This window comes from Terrapene carolina, unplaced genomic scaffold, assembly GCF_002925995.2.
Source record: "Terrapene carolina triunguis isolate 2854851 unplaced genomic scaffold, T_m_triunguis-2.0 Scaffold838, whole genome shotgun sequence".
Lineage (NCBI taxonomy): Eukaryota > Metazoa > Chordata > Testudines > Emydidae > Terrapene > Terrapene triunguis.
The window spans coordinates 16945851-16966384 of record NW_020665189.1 but is presented as its reverse complement, the minus strand read 5'-3'; the positions used below and the strand labels follow the sequence as shown (position 1 = coordinate 16966384).

Below are 20534 nucleotides of genomic sequence, written 5' to 3'. Positions count from 1 at the left end.
AGAAGATTCAAAAGTTGGTGTCCCTGCAGCAACATTAATTTGGTCTCATTGCACATGCTGTGTAACTTATGGTATATGTATTTATTTAAAAATAAATAGAAATATAGGAAGACAACAAGAAAAACAGGAATAAGAAGTACCGCATTATATTTTGTCTGCTAGCTCAGACCCTGACATAGGGTTGACCTGGGACCTACTTGGAAACTGGGGAAGCCACAGAGCATCTGGAGAACTCACTGTGAAGTCAACAATTTAACATTTCTCTGACACCAGATATCTTAGTGCATTCTGTTGTGCAAAGACAAAGAATCCAGGAAATTCAATGGTTGCACATTGAAATAAAAATATTTTGGGGGAAAACTTAAGAAGCTGGGGCCAGAAGACTCCAGGTTCAAATGCAGCATTTGGACAGGCTGTACACTTTGCACAGCTGCAGTCTTAATACACTGTAATAAATATGCACAGTTCCCAAGTGGCACACACTTATGCAGACACTCTGATACTATAGTGAAGAGCAAGACACAAGGGCTGATCCTTCAGGACTTTCCATGCTTTTTGGTATGCATTCATGTAAATAAATCTTTACATGACATGTTTGAAAATATCCTAAATTACTTCAGAGCCTATATCCCATTCCCAAAAGCACCTATGTCACTTAGGAGTCTAAGTCCAATGGGATTTGTCGGCGATGGTAGTGAAATACTCCAGACTTGTCATCGTGGGGGATTTCAACACTCATATTGACAATGCTGCAGATGCAGAAACCCGAAACCTCATCTTCTCACTTGTGTCCCTTGGGTTTTCAGAGTCATCTTTGGCCCAATACACACAGCCTGAACTTCAGCCTAGATATCAAGATAAAGGATATTACAACCCACCCACTGTCTTAGACAAACCATTACCTCATAAAGGCAGTAATCAGAGACCTTTTAATGCTCAGGCAACAAGAAAGATCCTGATCTGATCACAAAGACTCATGGATTCCAATAAGCTTGAAAGCCTGCTAAAGTACAACAGTAGCCCATCCACAGGATAAGGAGTTGAGAACCTGGTGAATCATTACCATTCTACACTGGCCTTGGACATTGTCACGTTGTCCCCCAAACTGCCCCTTCCTCCTCGTTGCTCACACAGATCTCTCCTTGGTTTTCTGACACCCTATGCTGGATGAAGAGAGAGAGTTGGAAACTCAAGCATCAATGGTGGAAAACAGAGGTTGATTCAGACAGGATGAAACATAATGGATTCCTCAAAGCCTATGCTGAAGCTGTATTACAGGCCAAGAGAACCTTCCTATCAGCCTCCACCAAGGCTGCCAAATCCCACCCAAGAAGCTATCTGGCGGGTAAATTGCTCCAGCAATCCTGAGTGCCTACCACATGAGTCATCCTACTTCATTGAAAGATCATGCACATTCAGGAACTCTTCTGAACACCCTAAAAGAGTCCCAACCCAAGACTTGTGAATCTGACCCATGCCCTTCCTGGCTTGTGAAAGAGTCATGAACAACTGATACCACTCCTGACCAAAATAGCCGATGCCTTATTCAGAGAAGGAATCTTCCCTTCCTCCTTCAAACATTGAAGAAACTCTCTCCTAGATATTTCACTCCTAGCCAGCTATTTCCCAGTGTCAAACCTGTCATTCCTGAGCAAGCACATAGAGAAGCTACCCAAGGGCCAACTACAAGCTCATCTAACTGAAAATAACATCTGAGACTCAACACAATCTGGATTCAGGACACGATGGGGTCTGCTTTAGTGGCACTGATGGATGATTTTCTCCTGTCATTGGGTAGAGGACCGACTTGCATTTTTTACCTTCCTGGACCTTTCTGCAGCATTATACCACTGTCTCACCTGAGAAAAGTGGCAGGAGTCTAGAGTAATTCACTAAAATGGTTTGAGTCCTTCCTGAGGTGGAGGGGGGACACACAAAGAATAGTGATGGAAACTGCACCTCCACCACTAGACCCCTGCAACTGTGAGGTTCCACAAGGATTAATTTTCTCTCTGGTCCTTTTCAACATGTACATGCAACCACTAGATGAATTGGTCAGAGGACATGGACTCAAGTGCCAATAATATGCGGGTGACACACAGCACTACTTATCCTTCACCACATAAAGCCAGACCACTATCAGCCCAGTGCTTGGATGAGATCAGCTCATGGATGAAGAAAAGCTGTCTGAAGTTGAACATGAGCAAAAGAGAGGTGATGCAGGTGGGCAGATGAAAGTATTTTGAGGAGTTTTCAGTGACAGTGCAGTCTCCTTTGAGTGAAGGTTCACATCCACAGTCAGTCAATTCAGTCCGTAGTCTAGAAGTACTCTTGGATTCCTCACTGATGTTCAGTTCTCACATTGAGTAATGCTATCTACCATCTCTGGTTGGCTAGGAGAGTCTGTGCCACACTGGTGGATGAAGATCTGGCCTCAGTTATTCATGCCTTTGTCACCTCTCAGTTGGACTACAGCAATGTGTTATAGCGGGGCATGAAATCTTCAGCACTGAGGAAATTCCAACTAGTACAAAATGCTGCAGCACGTCTCCTCAGGAACAGAGGCTACTGTGAGCACATCAAATCTGTCCTCAGCTCTCTTCACTGGCTTCCTACAGAATTTCAAATCAAGTTCAAGGCCTTGGTCCTTTATCTTCAAAGCGCTCCATGGCCTGGGCCCTGGATACTTAAGACTGTTATACCAATAAAATAAAAACCAGCAGGATCTTATTAAGAGGGATAAGGCAAAGATGCCACATTTATTGTAAATATAATGATAAAGCAAAAGATAAAAGTAAACAACGTTGTTTGACTACTTATTCCTATCACTACTTATTCCTTATACACACATCTATATATATGTATATATAGGTAGATAGATAGATTCATTCACACAATCATTCATTCAAGTTCTGTATAGGTGTTATAGTTACCAGCCTAGAAGTTGCTCATGCCAAGTTACTGGCCAGGTAGCTTGGTCATGAGGATGGAGCAGAGTCTGTGTCAGATGCATCTGATGCTCCTGGAGGCTGGCAGAGAGACTCAAAGTCATCAGTCTTTAGAGTCCATTTTTATAGGAATTAATTCCTATGTTAGTTTATGGGAGCTGTTTCATCCTGCTGTTGCTGACTCAATCAGCAGATGGCACACATTCCTGTCCAAAGTGGCACATTCCTGGTGGCTCCACATTGTCCGAAGTTTGTGTTTCTCATCCTTCCAGGTGATGGGGTGGATCCCAGTTTACCCTCCGGGGGTTTCTAGTCATCCACTTGACACATTCTTCGGCCGATGGATACTTTCTTTCTAGGCTGGCACCTCCCTAACCATCCATGTATATCAAGCATTCATCAGCATACATTCCATACCTTAACCATATTTTAATTTACTGTCTCCACCACTTTCGGGGTGTGTGCTAATTCATTTGAGACTCCCGGCCCTTTAATCACAGAGGGTGGGGTGGTCTGTCCTAGGAGCCGTTGAATGAAGTGAAAGTTACTTAACAGCTTACAGTGTTTGTTTACATTCTTCAAGAACAAAGTTAGTTAACTTGTTTGTAAGTTTTACATAGTAGTAAAGTATCTTTCACAGGATAGATATAATCAATGGTTTCTTCAGACAGTAGCTTACAAGTTTTAACAAAAGACCCAAGAGATTTTTGTACTTGGTGAAACTGGATTTTAAAGTGTGTGGGACAAATTATGAGGGGGTCACTGTCACTTGGGGGAATCACTGTTAGTACCTTCTTTAATATCCCTACATGTTTAAGGTTGTGGGACAAAGACTGTTGTTGACAACTTCACTCTTCTGACGCAATAGAACTCTCAATAATAAGAGTAAAACTCATTTGTGTGGAAGACAGAACCTTCTCCAGGGGTGGTCCAAGACTATGGAATGAACTCCCCCCAAGGAACTAAGGACTATCACAAATCTCACCACTTTCTGCTCCAAGTGGAAGGCTCATTTATTTGAACTTGTCTTCTCTAATATAAATACACAGCAACAGATATATATAACTTACCAAAACAAAACACTTCACTCCATGTGATTCTTTCTCTGGTGAGAGGATGTGTAGCTATGGTGTTTAATGCACTCATGGAAAGCACTCAGATACTATGGTGTTGAGCATGGTATAAAAATATATATAGAATACAGGCTTAGGCTCCTAAGTCATTTAGGCACTTTTGAAACACACCCTCTGCCTTTCTGTGTAATTAATCTATCTGGAAGCATTCACTTGTATACTTAAAAAAAATTGCTGTGTGCATGGTCAGATTCCAAACAGTCTTAATTTTACCTAATTAAAATCATTTTTACCTTGAACCAGCAGAACATGACTCCTTTAGAAGACTAATTAGATGTCTAATTTCCACTTTCAAAAGTCTATTTTATTCAGATCAATGTCTCAAAAAATGTGCTTTAGAATTAATAATTGTTTCCTCTTTAAAAAAAAAAAAAAAAAAAAAAGGTAATCTATTTCACCTTCCTCCAATTCTAAGGCTACAAGGGTTTCCCTCATACTTTTGGACAGAAACCAACTGTAGAAAATGTGATCTGAAGAGGTAAATTTATGAGAAAATTATTAGCATCTGAAAAAAAGAGTAATAAATGAAATCATTCTGAAAACTTAACTGTAAGCTTTTATTATGTATAAAAAAGCAATATTATGTAAAAACATGGTGATTAATGTTTTATTAATAAAGATCTTGCTTACACAAAATAATTTTCAGGCCCTTACATCTCCATATCTAAATGCACAACTATTGGAAAAATGTATCCAATAAAAGATATCTTACAAGAATAGTAATCTGTTAAGGAAACACTTGAATTGCTTGTCATACTACAGTATCTTGCCCTGTCTCAGATTCTGTACTGAATATGTTTTATTTTTATATTATGCATAAATGATACAGCTACAGTTGCAAATATGAATAGAAGAGAGACATTCTTCAAATTTTTAAGTGTCAACATGTTTTGTAACCAAACTGAGAGCCCCATATTACCATTGTCACATGGGGATCAGAAACTGAGTTTGGATTCATTCATTTTACGCTTTCATTGCTGTATGTGTATAGGTTTTCTCCCAGCAGAAGTGGCAGGACAGTTGACTTCATAAAACCACAGATCTTTAGGGGAGGGGGTGGTACCAGGGGGGAATGGGAGCAGGAGTGGAGTAAGTGTACCGTTTCTTTAAATCTGAAGTATGACAATAGCTGGAGTGGCTGGGGAAAATTCTAGGCTGAAGATGGGCAGTGAAGCAGAGAGAGAGGGAGGAGCTTTAGGACTAATACCTTTTCCTATATTCTAATACAGTTCCAGCCCCATGTTAAAAGAAAGCCACGCCACTAGCATTGTTACATGACAGGGGTTGCTACCACTTAACACTACTTCAGCTTGCATCAAGTTCTATGGCAGCCTAACAATGAAACTAGGCTGTTAGGGCCTCCCACAACAGTTGCTGTTGCCATAAACCTGAGAGGTGTGGGAGGCTTTTCCCATCACCTAGTGCCCAAGTACCACGCTGATTGCGGCATTACACATCTAAGTAGATAAACAGATTACACGTGGGGGACCTGCACAAATTAATCCTGACTCAATCAGCATTGCGACGTCAGCTCCGGTGGATTGGGCGAAAGAGATCACTAAATCCAACGGCCAAGAAGGCGGTTCTGCAACGCTTTGTGGAAAGCGAAGGACTTGACGAGGCACGAAAGACATCAAGGCCATCCACTGCAACCAAAGAAGTTACCAGTAGTGACGATTTTTCGTACCATTGGTGTCTGGCTTCTAAGGTCGAGAGAGTGGGATTGCTCCCGTGCAACGGCTCTACCACTCAAAAGCTTTCACGCACAGGTCCTGTGCAAATCATCAAACATCATCATCATCATACTACCCATGTCCTGCGGCGATGGGGGAGGGGCAAAGCGACAGGTGGAGGTTACCACTGGGAGTCGTAGTCCCAATCCTGCATGCAGGCGGCCTGTGGATAGGTGGTCGTCCAGCTCTGTACGTGGGGCAGCAGAGTTGCCCGGCAGCATCCCAGGCGTCTGAGCAGCCCTCTTCAGGACAGCACTGCTCACCCTAGTAAGGGAGGGGCCTAGAAAAGGTGGCCTAAAAATTGCCTGCCCTAAAACAACTGGCCAGCAAGCCGCGGCTGGCAGTTCAACCCAATCTGCAGCCGAAACCAAAAGAAAAATTTGAGAAAACTTACCATTGGTGTATGGAATGTTCGTACCCTCATGGATCGAGAAGCTGTTGCAAGACCTGAGAGAAGGACAGCCCTCATTGCTCGAGAACTAGTCCGTTATAACATCGATATAGCGGCATTAAGTGAAACAAGATTGCCTGGGGAAGGTTTCTTGAGTGAACCAGGAGGTGGTTACACCTTCTTCTGGAAGGGTAAGACTGAGACAGAGGACAGAATACACGGAGTTGGTCTGGCAATAAAAACCTTAATGATGCATCAACTCCCAGACCTTCCAGTGGGTATCAATGAAAGATTGCTGAAGCTACGCTTCCCACTAAATGCCAAACGTCATGTCACCATCATCAGTGCATATGCACCCCCTTTAACATGCTCTGACAACTCAAAGGAACAATTCTATGAAGATCTCGACAGACTGATCCAGGCCACACCTGTAACAGATAAACTACTCCTACTTGGAGATTTCAATGCCTGAGTTGGGGCTGACAGCGAGAACTGGAAAGGAGTAATCGGGCCACATGGTGTAGGCAAAATGAACAGTAATGGATTACTTCTTTTGAGTCTTTGTTCTGAAAATGACCTGACCATTACCAACACTCTGTTCCGACAAGCGGACAAATACAAAACAACGTGGATGCACCCTAGGTCCAAACAGTGGCATCTGATAGATTATGCCATTGTTAGAAGGCGAGACATCTGAGACGTACTGATTACCAGAGTAATGCGAGGCGCAGAGTGCTGGACAGATCACAGATTAGTCAGGACGTCTCTTCAACTCTACATCATTCCTTCTCAGCACAAACGCCCTACGCATGTGTGACCTGCTTTCAATATAGCCAAACTGAAGGATGCTCAATGTTTCAACAAATTCCAGAAGAGTCTTGATGACAAACTGACATCCCATGGACAACTGATCAGTACTGTAACCGAAAAGTGGGACCAGTTCAAGCAGATAGTGACTGACACAGCAATAACATCTTTTGGACCAAAGAAAAGAACACATCAGGATTGGTTTGATGAGAACCAAGAAGAAATATGCTCAGCACTGGAAGTAAAGAGAAAAGCCTTTATCGAATGGCAGAATGACCCCTCCTCAGTCTCTAAACGGGACCATTTCAAGTACCTTCAGAGCAAAACACAGAAAGACCTCCGTCAGATACAAGACAACTGGTGGGAGAGCAAAGCCAAAGAAATTGAGCACGATGCTGAGACCCACAACTTAAAGATGTTCTTTAGTGCTATTAAGACTGTCTATGGACCCTTTAAACCAAGGACCACCCCATTGCTCTCATTAGACACCACAATGCTGATTAAAGATAAAGAAGGCATCAACGAAAGATGGCGAGAACACTTTAGCAACCTTCTCAATAGACCATCAACCGTGAATAATAATGTCCTTAATGAAATTCCACAACAACCTGCTCTGACAGAGCTTGACTTTCTGCCCACTATAGCTGAGATTAAGAAAGCTGTTAGCCAGATGAGTTCAGGGAAAGCTCCTGGAAAAGATGGGATACCAGCAGAGATATATAAAGCAGCAGGTCCAGCAGCACTAGCAGCGTTCCACAGTGTGATCATCAACATCTGGGAGGATGAAAACATACCACAGGACCTTCGCGATGCTACTATTGTCTCTCTTTTCAAGAACAAAGGCAGCAAAGCAGAATGTGGAAACTACAGAGGCATATCCCTCCTCTCTGTTGGAGGGAAGATCATCGCCCGTGTCATCTTGAACTGCCTAATAGCCAGTATTTCCGAGGCAAATCTACCTGAAAGTCAATGTGGTTTTCGACCTGGCTGGAGCACAGTCGACATGGTGTTTGCTGTCAGACAAATACAAGAGAAGTGCATTGAACAGAACATGCACCTGTATGCTGTCTTCATAGATCTGACAAAGGCATTTGATACCGTCAACAGGGAAGCCCTTTGGACCATTGTAACACGACTTGGCTGCCCAAGAAAATTTGTCCAGATTATACGCCTTTTTCATGACAGCATGACAGGCGAAGTATTGTCTGATGGAGCCACATCAGCCCCCTTTAACATCACCAACGGCGTGAAACAAGGATGTGTTCTCGCTCCTGTCTTATTTAACCTGTTCTTTGCATGTGTCCTTAACCATGCACTGAAAGATCTGGACCGAGGTATATACTTGAAATACCGGCACAATGGTTCACTTTTTGACCTCCGTCTCCTGAATGCAAAGACTAAGACAGTGCAGAAACTCCTTCTTGAGGCACTCTTTGCTGACGACTATGCCCTCATGGCTCACACTGAAAATGATCTTCAGCACATTGTCAACAAGTTTGCTGAGGCCTCGCAACTTTTCGGACTAACTATCAGCCTCGGAAAGACAGAAGTTCTCCATCAACCTGCACCTGGATCAAATGCTTCTGTCCCGTGTATCTCCATCGATGGCACTCAGCTGAAAGTAGTGGAGAACTTTAAATATCTGGGTAGTGACATATCCAGTGATGGATCACTGGATAATGAGATCAATGCACGAATATCCAAAGCAAGCCAGGCACTTGGCTGTCTGCGTGTCAAAGTTTTAAATCACCACAATATCCGGATGTCAACAAAACTGCTTGTATACAGAGCTGTTGTTCTTTCATCCCTTTTGTACGGGTGCGAAACATGGACACTATATAGGCGTCACATCAAGCAGCTCGAAGCATTTCACATGTGCTGCCTCCGCAACATCATGAAGATCCGCTGGCAAGACAAAGTGCCCAATCTCGAGGTCCTCGAGGGAGCCCAGATGACAAGCATCGAAATGATGATCATGAAGTCACAGCTACGTTGGACTGGTCATGTCAGCCGCCTGGATGCCAACAGAATCCCCCGCCAGCTTCTGTATGGTGAGCTCTCCCAGGGCATCCAGCATATAGGTCATCCACGGAAACATTACAAGGACACCATCAAAGCCAATCGGCACTACAGCAGTATGAAACCTAGGGACCTTGAGGACGCCGCCAGCGACAGAACACAGTGGCGTGCAACAGTCAGAAATACCTGCATCGCCTTTGAGGAAGACCGCTGCCGGCGTCTACAAGAGGCACGCGAACGACGTCACAGAGCATCAGCAGCGCACAATCCACTGACCGCGAACTTCCCATGCACCATCTGCAGCAAAATGTGCACCTCTAGAATTGGCTTGTACAGTCACCAGAGGGCACACCATAAGACCAACAACTGATGATCTGCACAGATTTGTCATCATCGGATTCGATGGACTACCAAGAAGAATCAGCATTAACCTATGCTGGGCCAACAATCATATAGAGAGAGTCCAATTCCTCTAGCTCCGTGGAGCTGGGGCTTTCTGGCCACCATGAATAGTTTACTTAGGTTCAGGAGGAAACAGAGAATTCACAGTAGAACCATCTTCTCCCCTTTGCATTCCTGCTCCATCATAATGCCTAGGTTTCTGCTCCCCTGCAGATTAAGCAATTCAGAATAGAGACCAAGTCTTATTCTGTATTTATGAAGAGCTGTGTAAAGGTAAAAAGAACAGGAGTACTTGTGGCACCTTAGAGACTAACAAATTTAAATTTAAAATTTGTTAGTCTCTAAGGTGCCACAAGTACTCCTGTTCTTTTTGCGGATACAGACTAACACGGCTGCTACTCTGAAACCTGTGTAAAGGTACAGCACTATATATTAAAATAATAATAAATTATTAATGACACACAGCCAAGTTATCATGGCTGGTGGAACAGTTTTTTCCCCATTTAATATTACATTACCCTAGTATTGAAAGAACATCCCCACCAAATATATATTTGTGTCTGTCTCACAAACTCAGGCAGAAGCTGTTTAACAAATGTGGGGGGGAGGCAAACAGTCTGCCAACGTTATGTCACAAGGGCTCGGCTCAGTCTTAGGGAGGGAGCAAGTTTATACATATTAAAAGCTTGCTTTGCTTTGCCCTCTCTCCACCTCCCATGGCAGCATGATCATTCTGCCATCAGTTACCATCTTCCAGCTGTAAGCTGGCATAGGAGACAATGTGGGAGCTATATAACACAAGCAAGGATAAACCGTAAAGCTTTAAGGCTGTTTTGTGACATAAAGAAGCCAGAACAGGAACAAGAATCTCATTTACATGGAATTTTACAAGCATGGACCTTGATCTTTAGCTACATGTATACCATACAGTATCTAAAATGGAGAGGGGTTTTGTCACTGGTAAATAAATAGAGCTGGTCAAACATTTCAAATTCTGAAAAATGTTGACAAAAAAGGACACATTTTTCATGAAGAGTTTTCCCATTTTTTCCTTCAACTCTAGAAGCAAATGAATTTTGTGATCTGAAAAGACAACATCTTTGCCCCTTATTTAAATACAGGTACGTGCAGAATCATTTTCCTTGCAAGGTAAATGATGGAGGAGGAAAAACAAATAGTAGGCATCTCCTTTCTCCAGAGATGAATGGCTCCTACATTAGCCACCTGTAGCATTTTTATAACAGCAAATATTGGAAATGTAATTGGAATCCTGTGGGGTTTGTGTCAGTTTTGGTACTTTAACCCATGAGCTGCCACAATCACTTCAGTCAGACTAGTCATCTAGATAGATTTCCATTTCATGGCTCTGGTTCCAAAACCTTCTCTCAGGAAGTTAGGAACTTGTCTGCACATGTCCAATTGTCTCCCGCACCTCCTTTAGGCAGACAAGAAACTCATTCACTTTCAGGAGTATTGTTGCTCTAGTGACTCAGATGCATTATTTTTCATCACAGTTTTAATGATGTTCCATAAGGTGATAATGTTGACAGCTGGAGAGTGAAACTGTGCCTCCACACTTACAATGTTGCTATCCAAAGCGCCAGCTGTTGCCAGTTTCCCAGATAGTCAGTTCATTTTTCTTATCAGGTTTCCAAACTTTTGGTCTAAAAAGGGCTAGACTGACAAAAAAGACCTTTCCTCAAAGTTGCAATGCCTAACTTTAGGCGCCCTGTTGCCTAGTGGACTCCATAGCAGGTGCCGAGGCTCCCTATTGAATGCATGGGAGAGTTATGCAACTAAGAATAGGATTCACAAAAGCCAACAAGTTGAGCGAAGAGCTGCCTAACCTAACCAACAGAAGAGGAGAGGGGTGGGACTGAGGCCTCAGAGGGATTTAGATACTTAAGTCTGAGTCAGAAGCAAGTGCCTAGCTCCGCTTGGTATTCACAGCCAGCAGCTCTTTGCTGGAGTTTGGCGCATAAGCCTTTTTTTTTGGTAAAAAAATGGAGGGGTTGGTGCCACCCTTAATTAAATAGTCATTAGGCCAGAGAAGGCCTCAGAGAATGATGCTGTATCCTAGAGGTTAGAACACTTACCTGGGGTGTGGGAAACCCCAGTTCATGTCTCTGCTCCAATGACTATTTATACAAAGTAGAACATATTCAACGGGCAAGACTGAGAAACATCCACCCCAGAATATCCCACAGACGTAGGGCACTTTCTGAGAAATGGGAGATGTGAGTTCAAATCCCAGCTCTACATCAGGCAGGCAACCCTGGCTCTTCCACATCCTGGATGAGTGGCCTCACCCAGTGCTTAATTTGTAATGAAAGAGGTGCCAGGGCTCAAGCAACTTTTATAACTGACATGGCAAGCCCAGAGGTGCCAGGGCTATGAACAGTCAAGCTTAGGGGTGCCAGGCCTCAGCCCTGGCAAGCCCTGCCCTAAACACTGGGCTAAAGATTATAACAGCATCTCCTCCTCTGGCATTTTGTACACGTGCCAATTAGTTACATGGCCTCTGAGCAGGCCTACCAGATCGGGTCCTGCAGGCAAGATAGGCAGAGGAATACTTAATACTACCATGGTTTATGTGTGAGTGAGGCAAGTGGGCATAGGACAGGGGCAGCTGTGCGCCTGCCTAATGGCAGATATCTAGGTGCCTAGGGAATGTAGGCATCTACAGGTTTAGGCAACAGCTGAGGAGTGTTTGGTGCAACTGAAGGGAGAGAATTGGTTCAGAGAAGGCTTTGTGCTCTTGTAATCCCAAGGCTGCTCTCTGTTGGGCTGGTCTGTTAGTGCAGGTTAGAACAGACTTAATGCTGCTCTAACTTGTACCAGCTGCCAAGGGTCATGTTCATACTCCCTCTTTCCCTGCCATCCTCCCTGCAGTTGCTGCAAGGAGAAAGGAACCATAGGAGTTATGCTGGGTGACTGTGTAAGACAGCTTTAGGGCAACTTTGGATTTGTGGAACAGTCCCTGGTGCAGGGCAGGCTCTGACCCTGAGGATCTCTTTGTCTCTCAGCTGGCAGAGATTTGGAGCACTGCAGAGCTAGCACATTCAATCAAATGCCTTTTGTAACTCTGCATCAATTTCTGTGGCTATGTTGTGAGTAGGCATTGAATGGAATCTCATCCAGCTCTGCTTGACCTAGGAAGCTTGCCATGACGTAGGGTTTTGAGGAAGAGAAGGGGGGAAAGTTTTCCAATAGGAAAAAGGGAGAAAAAATACCCCATGCTCTGAAAAGGACAATAGAAACAAAAGCACCAGAGCAGAGCGCTCTCACTAGCTAGCATACCAGTAGGGTGACCAGACAGCAAGTGTGAAAAATTGGGACAAGGGTGGGAGATAACAGGACCCTATATAAGAAAAAGACCCAAAAATTGGGACTGTCCCTATAAAATTGGGACATCTGGTTACCCTACATGCCAGTCAAAACCAGGAAATGCTCCTCCAGACAGCACTACTAATGTAGGCCCTTGTCTTGCAACTGCTACTCACATGAGAAGACCTTACTCACACAAATAAACTATTGAAGTCAGTAGGATGGCTCACATGATTAAGGATAGTCCATGTGAGTAGGTGTTTCAAATTTGGGCTAAAATTACTGTGTAATTTGAATTCTCTCTCTGTCAAATACTGAGATGTTTTTGACTCTCTACTCTGTCTCTGTCCATAGCCTTTTCTGTGCCTTCACCTGTCGTTGCCTGAAATAGAGAGACATATGCATTATGCCTACCGAAATTTATCTCATAAGATTTTAATTAATTTAGTTTGCTCACATGTTGCATCAACAACTTACAAATGTTTCCGACCAATAAATGATCTAATATTTTTTCTATATCATACCTAAAACTGAATTTAGGACATACCTAAAACTGAATTTCCAAAAGTATGCACAAATTTTGGGTGTCTCAGTTTTGGGGAGACCTGATTTTCAAAAGTTCTGGGCATCTGCAGCCCCCACAAAATTCCATTAGTCATGGGTGCTCAGCGCTTCTGAAAAATCAGGCCCTAGGCTTATGAAACTGAGGCACCCCAAAATCAGCGGCCACATTGGAAGACATTGGTCTAACCGTGTTAATGAATTAAATATACCGAGGTAGTATATGTCACCATGATCTGTAGCAGTAAAGGTCTCTTAAGGGGAACAAATGGAGTTTGGCTCCCCAGAGGAATGGAGCGTTAATAGAGAAAACTGCTGGTAGCTCCTGCCATATGGACAGAGCAGGATTGGTGAGAGAGGGAGGCCACTAGTGTCTTGATCACTGCTCCACTGATGGCAGAGTCATACTACAAATGGCCTGACTACTGGTACTAGTTAGAGTTGGATCAAGAAGCGAGAATACTAGTCATGTCCATTTTCTGGAGACAGCATTCTCCCCTTCATCTAACTCATGTCCTGACCCACCCTGAATCACCTTGTCCTTCCACTTTGTACATTAAAAGCCTTGTTTTGAACTGGACTGAAGAGTACTCAACATTGCAGTACTTGATTTGATTAATAAGAAAACATGTGCTCTATTTAAGCAATAAGAACAAGATGCAGGCATTTCTGGGGATTAATGAGCGACTGGGAGGAGCCAATGGCACTGCAGCACTGAACCATTAATCCCCAGGAAGTGCCTTGCCTTGAAGTAGCTGTTATTATAAATTAAAAAAAGAAAGAGCCAAAATTGGATTTATGTATTTTTTATGTGAGATGTAGTTTCAGTTGATATGTACAAGGCATTTCTGGAGAATGAATGCCCTGTGCTTTAGCCATCATCTCAAGGTTCAAGTCGTTTTGTGATTTCTGTTTGAACACTCAGGGAGTGAGCAATCTGAGAAGGTGCTCTTGCTTTTATTTTGGAGCAACTGCTTTCTTTCCTTATGCAGCAGGTGAAAAGATACCATTCCAGGCAGTGGTCCTGATGTAAGTCAGGGAGTATAAATAGCCGTGCACTGAATCTAACAAAGTCTCACAGCAGAGCCAAAAAAAATTGTTAAGACAGAGGTGTTTACATATTTAATACTAATGGGAGCATGTTTGCTAAAAATGGGTATTAGTAGTGTTTAAAGGCTAAATGCAGTTTTAATGTTCTGACTAGAGTGGATGCACATAAAAGCTGTAGAGAACATGCCAGCGAAATCAAGTGTATTAGAGAAATAGGGGGACTTTCAAAGTGGTGGGCCTGTAACCCTGGTTAGCCATCCTGAGAGGGAATAAAACCCCCATGGCATGGTAGCTTTGATTTTCTGATTTCTCTATTCCATACAGTGAATCCCTTTAATACTTAATACACTTACTGTGATGTTTATAGGCTAGATAGTCCCATTCTCACATAATTTCACGCAAAAAGGTCTCTAAATGACAATAGATCATTCATTTTGTTAGCAATTATATAGTTTAGAGAATTTTTACCCTTTTTTGTTGAACCCAAAACTTCAAGGGGGTGGGGGAACACCTAATAATCAAATCAACTGTTGGACTACATATAATTAAAGAAAGATTTCTACTGTGACATGAACATTCACCTGCACCAGCCTCATAGAATCACACTGCATTGGGTCTATCAATGGAAATTTAAATATATATGCTTACGGCCTCAGTGAAGGAAATGTATTTTAAGCAACAGAATGTTACAAAGAATTAGTCTGCTTTGATCCAGTGACTTGTTGTCCCCGCCTATTGCTATTAGGAGACAAGACATCTAGTTGTTTTATTTATAACAGAGCTAAATGCATGCATGCCAGCTATATCATTTAGTGGCTTTAGAAGAAGTAGTAATATCACTGAAAGAGAGGCCTGATCTTACTTTCCTTTAGATCTGGCTATATTAACACAATTGTTGAAGAATGTGATCCTTAATGATCCAATCAGTAATACCTATCATTACAACATTAGCAATGATACATAAACCCTGGTATTTAAAATGGGATAGCATCAACCCTGGCAGAAGTAGCATGTTTCCTAAAGCTCTGGTTTAAAATCTGAATATAAATAGTTCCATGCAACTCCCCAATAAAGACCAGTATTAAAAAAGAAAACCAGCGTTGAAGGGTGAACATATACATATTAATGGGGGATTCAAGAAACCCTATGATAGGTTGAAAGGTCTTGTCACAGTTAAATCTGTTGGGAAAGGTCAGAAAACAGCCTACTGGAAAATCGTAGATTTTTTTTAAAGTTCTAATGATGCAGAAGCTGCATAATAATCTCTCTGTGAACCACAAAAATAATAAAAGCTGAGGCCATTTCTAACATAATCTCTATCAGCAAGATGCCAGCGCTTTTCCAGATTTCCTAACGGGTCCCTGCTAATTCCATGCCAAAACTAGCAGTGGATTTCTTCCTTTTAATCTCCCCTAATGCCTTATTCGATTATTGTCACTGCTCTCCGACCGTGCACCGTCCCTTCAAACTCTAATTCCCCAACTGAAACAGTCAGACGAGGCTGAACCGCGGCGTGGAAATCAAACCGCGCGCACACACACGCACAAGAGGGTGCAGAACCAGAAGAGGGAGAAAACAAACAACTCCATCCGCACAACTGCACTTTTAGATCATAAACCACCGGGAATTACTAGGGGAGAGAGGAAAAGATGGGCTATGGAACTTGCTCCAGTTGACTAGGCAGAAGGCTATCTGGGAGTCCTGACCGCAGTGCTGAAGTATGGCTTTGTTGTTCTCTTGGATGTGCATCACTATCTGGTGAGTAACCTCTTAAACAATACTAAAGACAACCAAAGACTAAGCAACCCAACTGCCCTGCCCGGAGTCGAGTCAGTGGGGGAAAGGGGATGGGTGGCGGAGTGTATGTTTCCTGGTGTGTTTCCCTGACGGCCCTGGCTAAAGAAAAGCAACTGTTGACTTTGCACGGAAGGGGAAGGACTGGCTGGATGATGGCATTGTTGGTGTGTTAATTGCAGTGTAGACAAGGCGCTGGGGAGCCAGACTGATGAAGGGAAACTGTACTCTGAAAACATCACCCGAATTCTGGATAAGTTGTTGGATGGATATGACAACAGGCTCCGACCTGGATTTGGAGGTAGAGGAAACCCAGTCTCTTTAACTGTAGCGCTCCCCTCCCCTTGTGTCCTATCTGTTGTTGAAAATCGATCTTAGAGAGGAAACAGCTCAATGCCCTGGATTCCTATCCCCTTCTCCTATGGAGAGTCACACCAGTGGAAGGTGTCCTCCCCCCACCCCCTTCAATATAGATGTGTCTCTTCCAAACAGATACGGGGCGGTTTGCAGAAAGTTTGCATCTGAATTACCCCTTCATAATGGAGTTGTTTACAGGAGAAACAATTCCTGTTGATTTACACAAAACCGTAGCAATCCAGAAGCAGGAGGTCAAAGTGAACATTGTTCCCTGCGTACACCCCGTTTGTTTTGTAATGCACTAGGGAACAAGTTCCTCAACAGCAGTTTTGCTGTGCCCCGGGGCCACGCTCATGCACTAGACAAGTTCTGTGTAGGTATGCGGATTGATGAGTGAAATCCTGTCGATAGCATACATCTCTTTACATCTGACCCTGGCAGTGCTCAGAGCTTGTTTGAATGTCCGCTAGGTGCTGTTACAGAAGTCAAAACGGATATCTATGTGACCAGCTTCGGTCCCGTGTCAGACGTGGAGATGGTAAGACTCATTATAAATTACATACACCAGGGGCTCGGTAACAGTTCCATTTTTTTGACATTCTCGCCACACAAACCGTGGGATCTTTCCAGCATGGGAGCTTCGCTTGTCCCTGGCCCTGGTCTTGTTTTTCAGGATTCATTACGGTGGCATCTGAGTGGACTGTCATTAGAGCAGATTACTAGGGTTTAATCTTCTTGACAATCTCTGTCTCTGAGGGACCGAGCAGAGAGCATTTTACTGTTGGTTCGCATGTAGCGAGTTCCACAATTGTGTCAACCTAACGGGCCATGCAATTTCGGCAGCATTTGCAAGGAAAAATTGAGAGAAATGTGTTGCAAATAAGTTTGTTTCCCAAGCTAAAGCAACAAGAGCAATTGTTGATTTGCTGAGTGTTGAATGAAAGGAAGGATTGGTTAAAGATGCATAAGCACCATTAAGAAGATTGTAGGAATGTGTGCTACAATGCATAGCTTTACAGCAGGGCCGCCTGTTAGGAAACAGAGTAATAAAATAAAGACATGAGTAATTCAGGAATACTGCTGAGCTCAACCTTTTCCTTTTCTCAGTAAAGCAGTCGAAGCTATAAGGCGTGGCACCCGAATACAGGTAGCTGCAGACTCCTATAAAAGTTATTCGTTTACAACAACGTACATAGAGACCAATAGCAAGAGTTTAACCCATCGAAACTAAACCATTCCCCATGCTCCCCAAATAATCATGAAAAATATTTTCATTCTAGAAATGGTGTTCGCTCTCCAGCTATGAGTCACACTGGCTGTATATTCTCTAACTTGGGCGGTTACTGTTAGGTGTCTATATTTGGGCTTCTGAGTAACTTGTTTAGGTGCTTAAATATGGATTTAGGAGACTAACTTTAGACGCTACTATTTGAAAAGTTTGACACGAACATTAGAAAAAGTTTTTGTAAGCATTAATTTGCAATAGCACTATGAAGTAACTTGACATGCTGTGTAATCACACTATAATGAATATGTATAAGATTTTTGTAGCAAATATGCAAAATAATTTGCATAAGAGATATTGAGGGTGTCTTTTTTTGTTCACTGTCACTAAGTACTGAGAGTTTCTTTTAGCAGTTATAAAGCATATAAAACTAGACAGTTGTATCTCCTTACAACAGCAGTCATTTGAATTAAATTATGTTTTGTGAGAGCAAAATGAACTTTCTTTGTGTTCGTATCAAATTATCTGTTCAATGATTAATTTGCAGCTCTTTATTAAAATAGTAAGAAAATAGGATATTTTTCTCATAGACTGACTTTTTTTTAGCAACTACTTACTGATAATAGGATTAAAGCGATTAAGCAGTCGTGAATGAAATGTGGTTACCACCTGTGTTATGTCCTCCACTGAGTTATATTAGGTCAGTACTTTTGGCCATGACCTATGATTGATTTGTTTTCCTGTAGGAATACACAATGGATGTTTTCTTTCGGCAGACTTGGACTGATGAGAGGTTGAAGTTTAGTGGGCCAACTGAAATTCTTAGATTGAACAATTTAATGGTCAGTAAGATCTGGACACCAGACACCTTTTTTAGAAATGGAAAGAAGTCAATTGCTCATAATATGACAACTCCTAACAAACTTTTCAGAATTATGCAGAATGGAACTATTCTCTATACGATGAGGTAAGATTCTGCTGTGCTGTTTCCTGTTGAACTTGTTTTCTTCTGTTAATGAAGGAACTGAGTACAATTTATTTTAATGTATTTTAGACTGACCATTAATGCTGATTGTCCCATGCGGCTGGTAAACTTCCCTATGGATGGGCATGCTTGTCCATTGAAGTTTGGGAGCTGTAAGTTTTGTAAAAGTTTCAGATTTTTTAATATATATATTCATAAAATGGGGTCTTAGGGCAGTCCTTAATAGGAGTTAACTAACTATAGACCCATATCCCACATCAAAATCTGCTCATGCATACCAGTAGGACCAGGACTTTGCATAGTCAGTGGAATCCAGGCTAGTGGATCTCATTGCAAGCTCATGGCTATAAATTGTATTGCTTTTTGTTATTCTGACACAGCCAAGTCTATACTGGTACCTTTTAAACAAATCTGTTGTTTTAGCAGTGAAGAAAGGTTATCATTACATGCCCTCACGTATTAAAGAAACTGGTATATTTTGAATGAAGAACTATGTTGAAATGACCACTTGCAATCAACAGACTTTCTGCCCTCAACTGGAGGGAACCACCCCTCCAATGTGGGCAATAGCAGAGTGAGTGGGATAACTCTCAAGGCCCTGACAGTCTCAGAGACCCACATGTGGTAGATATACCACATCAAGAGGGGGCTTATGTAGAGAGAGGGGGACCCATCATCCCAGGGAGCCATAGTGATAGCTTATGTTTCTTAATAAGGCTCTTTAATGGTAGGTATATGGGTGGTGGTTGTAATCTATGTAGCGCCGGGGGGAAATAAATACAAAGGCCATGGGTACAGGATCACCTTTTATTTATGGAGGGAAACAAGACAAATATTAAGGGAGAACAATGCATTATGAGTTGATAGGGAATTTTAAAATTAGAATAAAAAAGAACCTTAATGTAATTTAAAACGCTCAAGCTGAGGCATGTTGTTAGTCTACATTATGGGTTCTCAACCTGGGCATGAGCACCGTCTGCCATTCCTATGTTGCTAAATGGGAGAAAAGGGTCCTGTGGAGATGTTAGCTACATGGGAGCCAGGGCGGAAGAGGAAGGTTGAGAAGGAGAAGCTATTATTATTATTATTACCCTCATCCTTCCTGTCCCTGCTCCTGTTTATTATGCTCAGGAGTTGAATCTTAATTAGAATTGAATTTTAATTAGATTAGAAAGAGTTTGAAATGGTAGGGACCAAGTCTCCTTGTTTGTTACACCTACCATAATGGGGCCATAGTATTTATTTTGGCCATTGGGCATTACTGTAATATAATTAATACTATCGATTCTTTTCTCCATGATACCCCAGATGCCTATCCAAAAAGTGAAATCATTTACACATGGAAAAAGGGACCTCTGTATTCAGTAGAAGTACCACAAGAGTCTTCCAGTCTCCTCCAGTATGATCTTATAGGACAAACAGTGTCTAGTGAAACAATTAAATCTAACACAGGTAAGACATAGCCTCATGTAGAATTGACACATTATAAAACACTCATTGGAAGCAAACTAAATTGTTTTCTTTTTATCTCTTAACTGTTTACTCTTCTTCCCCTAACTAAAATTGCTGAAAAGGTTTCGTTTGTTTCCTGCAAAAGATTGATTTTCAACATATTGCTCATAGGTGGGCAAAGTTTAATGTAACTTTCAGGAACACTGCTTTTTCAGTAGCAGAACAACATATCAAAGTAATAACGGATTCACCTTTTCTCTTTATCTCGATTGATTCACTTTAGCTTCTATTGATCAGCTAAACTTTATCATATAGTAGGAGGCCCATTATTCGCCACTGCTTTCCTCAAA

General features: G+C 42.3%; 1 protein-coding gene and 1 pseudogene across 1 annotated transcript in view; both read left to right on the top strand.

The window, feature by feature from the left end:
- The first annotated feature begins 688 nt into the window (after positions 1–688).
- On the top strand, positions 689–13146 carry LOC112114973 (annotated as a pseudogene).
- Positions 13147–16091: 2945 nt separating this feature from the next.
- GABRA6 (gamma-aminobutyric acid type A receptor alpha6 subunit) overlaps positions 16092–20534 on the top strand; it is a 34893-nt gene continuing 30450 nt past the window's right edge. The window contains exons 1-6 of the mRNA XM_024211915.2: positions 16092–16129; positions 16348–16466; positions 16993–17060; positions 18494–18714; positions 18802–18884; positions 20041–20184. Of these exons, the coding sequence (XP_024067683.2) occupies positions 16092–16129; positions 16348–16466; positions 16993–17060; positions 18494–18714; positions 18802–18884; positions 20041–20184 (673 nt within the window). The remainder of the gene's footprint in view (positions 16130–16347; positions 16467–16992; positions 17061–18493; positions 18715–18801; positions 18885–20040; positions 20185–20534) is intronic.